The sequence below is a fragment of the Oryctolagus cuniculus genome, chromosome 1 (assembly GCF_964237555.1).
Source record: "Oryctolagus cuniculus chromosome 1, mOryCun1.1, whole genome shotgun sequence".
Classification (NCBI taxonomy): Eukaryota; Metazoa; Chordata; class Mammalia; order Lagomorpha; family Leporidae; genus Oryctolagus; species Oryctolagus cuniculus.
In genome coordinates this window covers 75,642,782-75,656,525 of record NC_091432.1, presented here as the reverse complement: position 1 = coordinate 75,656,525, position 13,744 = coordinate 75,642,782, and the positions used below count along the sequence as shown (strand labels likewise).

Genomic DNA, 13,744 nt, shown 5'->3' with positions numbered 1-13,744 from the left:
TAGAATATTTACATAGACAAAAATTATCCAGAAACTTATATACCAAAAAGTTTACCAATAGTTATTACTTCAGAATAGATATAAAAAGGAATTTCACTTGTACCCCAAATGTATCTACATTTCATAAATGAACATATATTTTTAAAGTATTTTGAAAAACTATTTAAAACATTATTAGGGCATAATTTGGCTGCAAGTTTGTGAGTAAATAAAATCAATATAAAGAAAAAAAATGAAAGACAATAACCTCTGAGAAGGCATTACTTATGAGCTGGAGTAGACCTTATGATTTCCCATTACATCCTCTTTCAGTTCAACATAGAACTTAGCAATACTTTTTAGTTTTTTTTTTTTTTTAATGTTACTAACATAAAGGATCTTGCTTATCTTGTTGCATTCTGTATCTCTAGTACTTAGAATACTGCCTGAACGATAGTAGCCTCACATAAATTAGTTCAATATAATGAATGCCAGTTGGAAGGCGATTTCAATAGTCGGTTTCAAAATATAAATACCTACTTCTTGAACCCTACATAATTTAGTACCTAGTAGCTTCTCCAGCTTTGTTATCATCATTATCTATTCCATTCCATACACCCACCCACACATCAGGATCTATGCATATTGAGCTTTCTTCAACTACACTATTATATCCTTCTCTTTATCTTTTAACTATTTGAACTTCTTGGTGAATTAACTGTGATTTTCTTTTTCTTACTCTTGTTTATCCTCTATATTAGAATAATTTAGGCGGGCCGGTGCCGTGGCTCACTAGGCTAATCCTCCACCTAGCGGCGCTGGCTCACTGGGTTCTAGTCCTGGTCGGGGCGCCGGATTCTGTCCCGGTTGCCCCTCTTCCAGGCCAGCTCTCTGCTGTGGCCAGGGAGCACAGTGGAGGATGGCCCAAGTGCTTGGGCCCTGCACCCCATGGGAGACCAGGAGAAGCACCTGGCTCCTGCCTCCAGATCAGCGCCATGTGCCGGCCGCAGTGCGCCAGCCATGGCGGCCATTGGAGGGTGAACCAATGGCAAAGGAAGACCTTTCTCTCTGTCTCTCTCTTTCACTGTCCACTCTGCCAAGAATAACTTAGCAGTATTACTCGTTAAGGTCACAGGCCCTAAAGTTAAATGTTAGATTACATATGTACCATTATAATGCCAAAGTAATTCTGCTAAAATATTCTTATCTGTAAAGTGAGACTAATAGTACTTATTCCATAAGGTTTTTGTGCAAATTGGTAAATTAATATAGGAAAATCATTAGGAATAGTTCATTGTACATGGTAGCAGTTTAGTATTACATGTAGAGAGGAGGTTAATGATGACATTTGTGTTGTAGACCTTGTGGTGATAGTGATGTCAACATTTTGTGAAACCTTCTTTATCACAGAATGAGGTAGATAATATTCTTCCATTGCCAATTTGTTTGCCTTTAGATGATACTAGAATATAAGCTTCATGGGATTGGAGGCTGAGGCCATTAAGTTCATCAGAGTACCTATAACACCTAGTACAGTGTCTGGCAGATAGTAGTTATTTAATAAATGTCTACGAAGTGGCTAAGGTGGATAATCTGGTATAAAACGATGAAGGAGCTAAGATGTATTGTGAGAACTGACAACATAACGGCAAAGAGTAGAATGAAGTGGCAAAGATGAATCACTTTCAGGGGTTGGGGACTAGGAAAATGATGAAACCATTAAGAAAATGGAATAAAGCTGAGTGACTGATCTTGGCCCTTACTCATGACCCCTACAGATTATCTTTTATCTGTGTACTTCCATGGTTATCATAAAGAACTCTTAGACTGATAACATCCTGTCATATTTAGTACTTTATGTTCTTCAGATGAGATGAGCAAACTCATCTGAGTTTGATGAAATTCAGAGGTAAATTTCTTGCTCTAGGTCATATTCCCAGTAGAAAGGATGTATTTGAATTATTAATTTGTTCATTTAGAAATATATATATACATATATTCATGATACTCAGCATATAATATATACATGGCCTATTATGTGCTGGTATCATGATCTGGGCATAGAGAGATGCAAATAACCTGACTACAACCTTTTCACAGCTCAATATTTATTGATAGAGACAATTACATCAATAAGTTCCAGATAGGTTGACAAAACACCTAAGAATTCCAATCATATCTTCTGGGACGACCATGGACCCATGGAAAGAGCAATTTATTCTCAGTAGAAGACTTAAAGGAGGTTTTCCAGTGATGCATTTAACCTAGGCTTTTGTGTTATTCATTTTTAAATATCTTCTTACATTTTATTTCTTTCAAAGATAAGCTGGATTTTATTCTAAATTAGAATTTTCTAATTTTGCTAATGTGTCTGTAAAAGACTATTATATAATGCGAGTCTGTCATTTAGTTTTGGGTTTTAGTTTCCTGTAAATTGTTTTGTACTTTTTTCTTTCTTTTTTTAATTTAACTTAGCAACAGTAATTCTCTGTTGTGAAGAAACACCGAATGAATTAGTATTCAAGGTGACAGTTGTTAGCAGACTTTTAAGATTTTTTGCAGAGCTGATAACATGCTGAGGAAACTGACTTTTTAAAGCAAAATAAAAAGTAGAATCCAAATGAGAATATTCTAGAGCCCCAAGTTGATTGCTCTAGTTCCCCATTGTACCTTTAAAGGGAAATGAAAACAAAATCAAATTACACCTGAATCTTGGTGATAATAGGAAAATAGATTGTTTTAATGTGTGAAGATAGGGTCACTGGTATATGGTATAAGGAATTAAATGGAGATAGAAAATAGAATCAAAAGGTTTATGAGTTGAAAGGAAAACAAGTATAAGGCAGTATAATCTTTTGATTGTCTCTTTCTTACTTATTTAGAAATTGACAGGAAGAGTGAATAGATTGCTTGGTATCACAAGGGTTCTGTTGCTTAATATTGTTACTTAATACTTTCCTATTATTTAATAGCTTTATGAAATTGAACTGCTTTTTTTAAATAGAGTGGAGAAATTGAAGAAATAATAAGCATTTCATAGAGTTGTTGAGAGATTGTAAAAAGATAATGCAGTTAAAGTGCTGGCCTCTCTACTCCTCCAACTCTAGGGAAAGCATTAAGATTTTTAATACAAGTGGGTGGCCACATCTGTGTTTCCCATTGCTTTGTTCCTAGTGCCTAGCACAGTACTTGACATCTAAAAGGCACTCAGTAATTATTTGTTGAATGAATTCTGAACCTGGCTTTCCTGATGCCTTTATACTATCTGATGGACCCCCTAAAGATGTTTGAATTCTAGACGTCTGGTATTTATACCACTCTACTAACAAAAGAGTAAATTGAAACCTTGAATGGCCCAGGATTACAGAAATGAAAAGACTAGTATGTTAAGTCCATTTGCGACTCAGGTTTCATAACTGAATGTCCACTCTATTTTCTACTACAACTCTTTAAAAAAATTAGTAAGGAATGTGTTTTTCCAGCATTCTAACTACAAATATGCTCATTCAAGGGAATTTATATATATATATATATATATATATGTAATTTATATAGGATTATCAGAATAATTTGTTTTACTTGCCTCTTTCACTTAATGTCACCATAATTATTCTGTCATTTAATATTCCTTTAAAATGTTTTAATCATTGATTAGAATTCAATTCGACGAAGGTATCAGATCTTGTTATTTCTTATTGTATTTTTAGGCAATTTCCAGTTTCTCACTGTCATAAATAATGCTCTCAAACATATTTTTGTATAATTGTCTGTCTTGTCTTCTGATCATTTACTTAGAATAAGTTGTTAAATTTGAAATGATGGCTGTGTCAAAGGTTAAAATTATTTTTAAAGCCTAAAATGATAAATAGCGTTCATGCATTTCTTTCCAGAAAGCATTTACTAACTTCTTTCTCCAAAGAGCAATATCTGTGGGTGTTTTTTCCAATGCTTCTTAATTCCATAATGATAGCTATTTTTATTTCCAGAAAGATGTGTCCATATTGAAGGACAATTTTCTTTTTCCCCCATAACGATTCTTTCAGAGGCAAATGCATCACAGCAGCTTCCAGAATAACCTGTCAACACCAAACATCATTCTCATTATCCTTGCTTGATAATGCATGCTGATTACCTGTGTACAATCTCAATAAAAACAATAGCAGTAATAGCATCACCGTAGCTGAGTCACTACCTTCATACACATAATCAGGCATAATGAAGAGAATAAAGATCTTCTTTAAAATATTCATATAGAAAGATGGTCTACTATAAGACATTTTACTTTCTGGTAAGTTATTTATCATTTGGGCATTGGATCTTCTGTTGTAATCATCTAAACCTTTATTGAATACCTACCATATTCCAGATCTGGAGGATAAATGATAAGAGACAATGCTTTCTTTTTTCTTATACTATAACAAATGGCGAGAAGCTCTGGTTTAATTTTACACATTTTTTTTTTCCAGGATATGAACAGTTCTCTGTTGTTATTTGAGAGACATCTAAGAATGCTAAGCTAGGTTAAAAACAAAGAAACTCATAATTTCTGGTTTACTTTTGCTAAAAAGTGAGATTTTGATATTAAATACTTGCTATACATTCCCTTTTTACATTCCTAAGAATGGGTTTGACAAAATAATAAGGAAGACATATGAAAAGAGCTCACCTTTGGAGACAGATGTGTTTTCTAGTTGTAGCCCCATGACCAGCTTATGTATGGAACAAGAGTCTTCTTTTTTTTATGGTGAAAAAACATATATTTAGAATTAGCCAGCTGGACTCCGTTCAGATGATCCCAATTTTGTTGGCAACGTCCAGAGCATCATAGTCAGGAGCCAGCTGCACACACGCCTTCTTCTCTCCGTCAGGGCTGATCAGGGTGTTGACTTTGGCCACATCAATGTCATAGAGTTTCTTCACAGCTTGTTTGATCAGATGCTTGTTGGCCTTGACATCCACAATGAACACCAGTGTGTTGTTGTCTTCTATCTTCTTCATGGCTGACTCCGTGGTCAGGGGGAACTTGATGATGGCATAGTGGTCAAGCTTGTTTCTCCTGGGGGCGCTCTTCCGAGGGTATCTGGGCTGCCGTCGGAGGCGTAGTGTCTTGGGCCGCCGGAAGGTGGGGGACGTGCGGATCTTCTTCTTCTTGTGGCTGTGGACGCCTTTCAGCACTGCCTTCTTGGCCTTCAAGGCCTTCGCTTTGGCTTCGACTTTAGGAGGGGCAGGAGCTTCCTTCTTCGCCTTCGGCGCCATCTTGGTGAAAAGGCTGGAACAAGAGTCTTAACCACAATATTCCTGAATTTGCTAATCTATAGAAAATAATCACAGGGTTGGAGCTGTGGCGTAGTAGGTTAAGCTTCCACCTGTGGTGCCAGCATCTTATATGGGTGCTGGTTTGAGTACTGGCTGCTCCATTTTTGACCCAGTTCCCTGTTGATAGCCTGGGAAAGCAGTAGAAGATGGCTCAAGTCCTTGGGCTCTTGCACCCATGTGGTAGACCCCAAAGAAGCTCCTGGCTCCTGACTTCAGATCAGCACAGCTCCGGCCATTGCAGTCATTTGGGAGGTGAACCATTGGATGTAAGACCCCTCTCTTCCTCTCCCTCTCTCTCTGTAACTCTGCCTATCAAGTAAATAAATAAATCTTTATAAAAATCAAAATTACAATTCTGCTCTCCTACAGGATTGTTGTTAAGAACGAAGAGGGAGGAAATGACAGATAAATATTTAAAAACTCTACACAAATGCTTAGGATTGAGGTTAAAATTTCTTTTTTCTCATGGTGATATGTTGACCAGGGACTCAGACAAGTCCTAACCCTTCCCTGCAACGTGTCCTCCTTCCCAGGGGATTTCTAATTAAGAAATTTATACATAAGAGATAGAACCCCCGTTGTCCTCAGAATAGTGTGTTATAACAAAAGACTGCATGCTCCCAAGGCACAGTGCTGGTGAAAGGTGAGAAAGCTACTGGGACTTAAGCCTCGAGGTGTAAGTTAGGCATCCCAGCACCTCCTTTATGAAACTACAATACCGGAATACACCAAATTCAGGTGCAGAACATAAGAGATAGGAAGAGTCAGACATAGACAGTCTCCCCAGAGAAGAACCCTCTGCTTACTTCTCCATAGCAAAAGCATAACAGTAAGAAAGAGAAGATTGGTCCAAACATCTAGAGCAAAGCTCATTCTATCTAGATGGACCTGTAATACGCAGCAAGAATAGAAGGAGGAGTTCCACCTGTGAGCACCGACCTGTGAAGTAGTAGTAAAACCATGACTAGTGAATGACCCAAGATCTGAGTTAGAATATTTTTAAAAGAAGTAGAGAAGTCAAAATATGAACAGAGTTCCTACATGCTGGTGTTTTTAACAGTTTGGTTATGTATTGTGCTTGAGAAAAGGTTCTCAAATTCAATGATGGATGGAATTAGGTGAAATGGAAAGAGTTAAATGGGATTAGCCAAATAGATCATGAATACAAAATGAAACCACCTCGGGGGTGTTAGAAGATGCTGATTTCTGAACCTACCCGCAAAAAGCCTGATTTAATTGATCTCCATTGCAGTTTTATGTTAGGTTTTTTTGTTTTGTTTGTTTTAAACTCCCAGGTTGTTTTAATGTGAAGGTAAAATTGAACATTGACTTCTAAGATGCATAGGTACTTTTCATCTAAACAAATATATGACCCAGAAATACTGATAAGTTAAAAGCAATTCCTTACATTACAAGATTATCTTTTATCTTCAAGTTGATTCTTCTACAGAGTTCCCTTCAATATCTGTTTTCTCTAACGCATTTGGAGGAGGGTTACATTTATCACAATTATTGAGAGATTTATCTACAAGTTTTGATTAGATACCAAAGAGTTTTCAATTTAAGATTTTTAGTGATAGAGGAGTACTGAATTTGGAGTTAAGGAACCTGCACTCTACTCCTGGATTCTAGAAGTGCTAGTTGGTTATCTCTGAGCAAAATTCTTAGTCCTCTATTCAGTGGAAAAAGAGTTTGGGCAAGGCTTCTGTAAAAACAGCATGGCCCAACACAAAACACACCCTATGGGATCAGACATACCACTGTCTAAAATCTAGCTTAGCCAATCTCTCTGCAGCTTTGAACACCTTAATAAAACTTTCTGAGCTTCCATTTCACCATTTGTTAAAAGGCAAGGTAACAGTTACCTTATTGAGATTTCATAAATATGTAAGAAAAAATATATATTGACTAAGCCTTACTTTTTTTAGTTACTATTGCTATTTTTATAAACACACTTTCCAGCTCTGGAATTAGGTGAAATTAGGTCACTTTCCTTCCACATATATTTTGCAAGTGCTGTTCTATCATTTATTTAAGTGCGTCTCTACATCCTACCATATTCTGTTCTGATTTGTAACTAACTAATGGGTAGGGTATGATCAATCAAATTGACTTTATGACCAACTAATTTTTTGCTATCTACAGTTCAAAAAAAATTTTCTCTGAAATGCATCCCCCAATAATTCCACTACTCGTTGGAAAGCTAAAGTTAAAGTTCTCTGTTCAAATAATGTTGGAAAAGTTTGTATAATACATTTACTTCTTGGAGATCTTCTTCTGCAGTAATATTATAGTCTTCAAAAATCCTTATGGTTACCCCCACCATTAACCCCATACCAGATATATATATATATATATATATATATATATATACATATATATGAATTTGAATCTTTGATTCGTTCTATCTTCCATTTCCACTTTCACTCAGTGCTTTCAATATTCACCTAAACTATCTAGTACTCCAAGCCCTTAATTGCTTGACCTTTTCATGTTAAGTGATCTTTGTTTTTGTTCTTTTTTTTTTTTTTTTTTTTTTTTTTTGACAGGCAGAGTTAGGCAGTGAGAGAGAGACAGACAGAGAGAAAGGTCTTCCTTTCCATTGGTTCACCCCCAAAATTGCCGCTAAGGCCAGCGTGCTGCGCCAATCTGAAGCCAGGAGCCAGGCACTTCCTGCTGGTCTCCCATGCGGGTGCAGGGCCCAAGCACTTGGGCCATCCTCCACTGTCTTCCCGGGCCACAGGAGAGAGCTGGACTGGAAGAGGAGCAACCAGGACAGAATCCGGTGCCCCAACCAGGACTATAACCCGGTGTGCTGGCGCCGCAGGCGGAGGATTAGCCAAGTGAGCCATGGCGCCGGCCTCTTTTTCTTAACTCCAGATCAGCTACCCTCGTCTGCAAATAACACCTGGATTTGTCATCACAAACAATTGTACCTGTTTTGAAATCTTCATGTGACTCTTTACCATATTCTGTATTTCCAGCTTACTCACTCACGTACTCCTATTGCCACAATTCATTATTGCATGAAAATTTCTAATCCATTGAAATAGATTCTATCCATCCTTCAATATATTCTTAAATTCATTTGTCTTATGCTGTCTAGGTTCCATCGCATGTCACTATAATAATTCCTCTCCCTCTCAAACAATGATCTTTGTCCAAACTTCATTAATTAAAAAAGATATAATTTTTACCTCCCACATCTTTTCCCACCAATCTCAATTCCTTACCTTCTTCACCTGCCTTCTGCTCCCTTTTTATCACATTGAAAGAGTTTCTCCTCTTCTCACGGTCCTGTTTAGTGTTTATACTTGTGATGCCAGCCCCTTTTGCCATCTCAAAATTTTGGAGATTTTTAATATTTAGCTTTATTACTTTGGCCATGTCTGAAATAATTGAAAAATCTAAGTAAAATGCATTGATATATAAAGGGGTTTTTGTACTCAGCTTTTTTGAACTATTGGACACATTCAGACATCAACCACTCCATCTTACCCCTTTTTTCATCTCTCAGAAGGACCTCTATACCTGTTACCAAACCCCATCAAAGTAAGTCCCTAAGACCTCACTTATTTTTGGTTTTAGTTTTTCACAATTTACTGGGAATGGTTTATTGCTTCATGTACTAGATTTGTTTTTTAATCTCAAAGATTTTTAAATTATGAAGTCTTCCTATTTATAGCCCCTATCGTTTTCCTAATCTTTGAAAGTCAGACATAACTCCCCATCACCAAAGGGAAATGCTTTTTTGAAGAAAAGTTTATCATGAAGATTTTCAAACACACTTCATCATAAAGAAAACAAAGTGATTAACTCCTGTTTTCACATCCTTGTTTTATCTCCCCACTCCTTTCCATTTATTTGAATGTCTATTTGATAGAATAGCTTAAGGCATGTCATTCTACCCCCAAAAATACATCACCATGCTTTTCTAAAATATATTATTTTAATATGAGTAAAATATAATTACCGAACTAAATGAAATTAACAATGATTTATGAATATATTTTTATATTATGTCCTTGCTTAGTATTTCCAAAATATCTTAAAATATCTTTTGTACAGTTGGTTTGTTTTAATTTGGATCCAACCAAGATTTATATGGTATTTATTTATTCATCTTTATTTTATTCAGAAGGCTGATAGAAATCTTCTATCTGCTGGTTTACTTTCCAAATTCACAAAATAGCCAGGGCTGGGCTAGGATGAAACCTGGACCCAGGACTCTATCTAGGTCCTCCACCTGGGTGGCAGGTACTCCAAAACTTGAACTGTCATCTTCTGCTTCCCAGTATATGCAGAAAGCTAGATCAGAGGTGAGTAGTAGGACTCAACCCAGGCACTGTGATAGTAGATGTAGGAGTCCCAAGCGATGACTTAAGTTGATCCAAGTGTCTGTCCCTATTAATTTACTTTTATTTATTTGAAGGACATGGGAGACAGACAGAGAGAGAGAGAGAGAGAGAGAGAGAGACACTGACACTTCTATTCCCTGGTTTATTCTCCAAAAAGTCAGGACTATACCAGGCCAAAGCAGAGAGCAGAGGAATCACTCAGTCTCCCATGTAAGTGGCAGGAGTACAAGTTTTGAGCCTTTATCTGCTGTATCCCAGAGTGTGTATTAGTAGAAAACTGGAATTGTAAGCAAAGGTAGGACTTGAACCCAGGCACTGTGACATGGAAGGCAGGTGTTCAAAGTGCAAATTTAACTGCCATTCCAAATGCTTGGCCCCAAGATCTATGTATTGTCTATGGTTGGTATAACCTTAAGTGTTATCTGACAATTTCCCCTGCTTTTATTTTATGCCTTTTAAATTAGCTAGGAAACACATACTGGAGAATTTCTCATACTCTGGATTTAACTAGGGTTATTCTCATAATACTACTGATTTACTTATTTTTTCTTTCTCTGCTTCTCTCACATTTCCCCCTGAAACTGGCTATTCAGGGTAGGGGTCACATTTCATTGAATATTTTTTCCCCCTTCAAATAACGGGACTACTTCTAGGTGGGGCTGGATATTTCCACATTGAGTCACATGATGCTTTTTGTCTCAATTTTTTTTAACTTTTATTTAATGAATATAAATTTCCAAAATACAGCTTATGGATTACAATGGCTTCCCCCAATAACGTCCTTCCCACCCGCAACCCTCCCCTTTCCTACTCCCTCTCCCCTTCCATTCACATCAAGATTCATTTTCTATTCTCTTTATATACAGAAGATCAGTTTAGCATACATAAAGTAAAGATTTCCACAGTTTGCTCCCACACAGAAACATAAAGTGAAAAATACTGTTTGAGTACTAGTTATAGCATTAAATCTCAATGTACAGCACACTAAGGACAAAGATCCTACATGAGGAGTAAGTGCACAGTGACTCCTGTTGTTGACTTAACAAATTGACACTCTTGTTTATGGCCTCAGTAATCACCCTAGGCTCTTGTCATGAGCTGCCAAGGCTATGGAAGGCCCCTGAGTTCACCGACTCTGATCATATTTAGACAAGGCCATGGTCAAAGTTTAGTCATGCTGTAATTAATGGCTAGATAGATTCAGAAGGTGTTGGCCTAATCCATCCATTACAAAGTTCAAAAGCAAAGTTTTCAGATTGATTTTATGTACATCTAATGACTCTGACTGCTGCTCTAATGGTTTGTGACTGCCACAGCCATATCATCTAGCCTTCCTTTTGGAAAGTATCTGAATTTTACAAATAATACAATACTAGAGACTGGAAGAATGTATATATTTATCTCCTTTAATAGACATCATTTCTACCACTACTAGCCTCATTTTTCTCATGGAAAGAAAATATTTTGATATAATTTTTGGATTCTATCATTTGTAGAACCCAGTTTGAGAAAAATTAAATGCTTTTGAAATCAGTATCAATTTTTAGGAAATAAATATATATTTGGATTATAATAATAGTGGTTATAAGGGAGAGAGCTTCCCCTCTCATCATCATTCCTTGTAACTAATGCTTACTTTCCTTTCTTCTCAGTTATTCTCTAAAGCTCCATGATTCCAAGAGATTCAGTCTTTCAATATCATCACAGAATCTGCAATACCCAACTCCATACCTGGTACCTAGGAGGTCTTACAGACATAGTATTTTGAATTATTGATCAGGAAAGTGAAGATTTTCATAAAATACAGTACTCAGTTTAACTCTCATTAAGAGCATTAATCCCAAAATCAAGATTTAATTGAGAATCATCTAGTCTGTATCTAAAGCTTTTGGTGGTAAAAATTCAGTGGTCCTTTAGCTTCTGCCAGAGCTCCACCCATGAAGGACAGCACAAACCTTCTCAGTTACTGCATGCTCCATTTAGTCATAGTGCTGATTGTTCTTACGTTGGTCTGATAATTGCCACTCACACCTTTTCTTTCCTTTAGGAATTTAAACAGAAGAAGGCTGAGATTTATGTTATAAAATGGGGAATGTTGTGTTATCAGTTTTACACTTATGTAAATGATGAGAAACATTTGTAGTTTGCAGTTTGCCTAATACATATTTTATCCCCCCCAAAGATAGCCAATGATAGGTGCATGTAGGAAAGAATAAAATATTAAACAATCATCTCATATATATATACATATATATTTCAAATTCCTCCGAGAGTTCCTTGTATTTTTCTATATTAATATTCCTTTAACTTTTACCCCTACGATGCTGTATTTGTGTAAGATTTCTTTTGGTTAATTTCCCCACTCTACAGTCTGGGTTTTAAACAACTCCAATTACTTCTTTAAAATTAAACATAAAAAATAGACCATAAAAATTATTATGCCTTCATATTTCAAAACTAATCTTCAATATATGACTTCAAACCAAGAACACACCTGGAATACTGGATGATTTTGTGCCATTATTTCTTCTTTTGTGCTCTTATTTATATTTAAAGACAGCATATTAAGCTTTCATCAGCCAGTCTGAATGAAGCTTGAAAGAGCTTCAGGAAGAATTGAGATAGGAATAACCTGTGAAATTATTACCATCTTGAATCGAGTATCGAGTGGTGATTCTTCTTTGTAAAATCTGTCTGATGTCTGTGTGACTCCCCTACTGGATTAGGCATTGTAGTTTCTTGCATGTTTGTTTCATTCCAAAAAGCAGAAAACAAGTTCTCTCTTTATGAAAGAGTTTTACCTGTGCAAGAGGTAGTTTTACAATGGCTATACTTCTCAATAAGATACTTTTGATAGTATCCTAAAAGAAAATCCCTAAATAAAACTTTTGTACCATAACAGGTATGAGATACCCCCTTAAAAATTCAAAATAAATATCATTTTACATATCCAATTTATAAAGAACTGCTGTGATTTTTATGATCTACATTTTTGATCTACTTTTTGCATGAAGGTCATCTACATTATCCCAAAGAACTTTCATAACAGCAGTTGATTTAAATACCGAGTTTATATTTTGGAAAGGTGCCCAGGTGTCCTGAGATAGGAGGTTTTCTCTAAACCAATAAAGATCACATGATGTTCCATGCTGTTACTAAATAATCCCATATGCCTAGTTGTATCCATGGAAACCTACAATGGTCCCATAATTGTAATGGGCTCCAAATGGTCTCTCTGTAGCAGGTCTTTCCACCTCCAGTCTGTCACTTACACTGCCATCAGTGATTTTTCTGTAAGACAAATATAGCACGTCATTCCCTATTTTATACTTCATAAATCTCAAAGTCATTGCCGTACATGTCATTTAAAGATCTTACATGTATTGCCTAGTCTAATTTCCCAGTCTCATGTTCTGTTAGTCTAGCTCATATCCCACACATAATTTTCTTTGTACTGCTGATTTGCTTCCATATGCCCTTTTCTCATGATTTCTTCTGTTTGTCATCATTTTTTCTTCCTAATAAATTCTTCAATTATTTTAAAAACTCAACTGAAATTGTACTTCTTGAATGAGGCCTTTGTTGGCATAACAAATAGAGTAGTCACTTCTTTTTTTGCATCCCCTTACTCCCAAGACCAGACACACAGAATATAATATGCTCAATGAATGTTGAGGCATGAATGAATATCATCTTAGAATGCAAACTGATGTTTTCTTGCCTTCTTTTGGATGCTGTGTGATTATTAATGAAGAGAATCCTGGGAAAAGAAAACCCATCCATAGATGAACTGTACAGTTCACACAAAAGCTAAATAAATAGGAACATTTCTTGTGGAATCTTCAATTTTTCCCACACCAAGTCTCCTTTTTCTCATTCTGCAAATGTGCCCATTTTTTTATTTTCTTTTTTTAAAAAGATTTATTTATTTATTTGAAAGTCAGAGTTACATACAGAGAGGAGAGGCAGAGAGAGAGAGGTCATCCATCGGCTGTTCACTCCCCAATTGGCTGCAATGGCCAGACTGGTGATGATCTGAAGCCAGGAGCCCGGAGCTTCTTCCTTGTGTTCCCACACGGATGCAGGGGCCC

General features: G+C 36.4%; 2 protein-coding genes across 18 annotated transcripts in view; one reads left to right on the top strand and one right to left on the bottom strand.

The window, feature by feature from the left end:
• Nucleotides 1-13,744, top strand: part of DLG2 (discs large MAGUK scaffold protein 2) — a 2,256,157-nt gene that overhangs the window by 1,051,582 nt on the left and 1,190,831 nt on the right. The gene's annotated exons all lie outside the window — the stretch shown is intronic.
• Nucleotides 3,660-8,139, bottom strand: LOC108177199 (large ribosomal subunit protein uL23-like). The gene has a single exon (XM_070076296.1). The coding sequence runs from the start codon at nucleotides 5,233-5,235 to the stop codon at nucleotides 4,765-4,767; it is 471 nt and encodes a 156-aa protein (XP_069932397.1). The 5' UTR covers nucleotides 5,236-8,139; the 3' UTR covers nucleotides 3,660-4,764.

Excerpts from the sequence above, each read along its gene's own strand:
- LOC108177199 (XM_070076296.1), bottom strand. The coding sequence starts at position 5,235 with ATGGCGCCGAAGGCGAAGAAGGAAGCTCCTGCCCCTCCTAAAGTCGAA.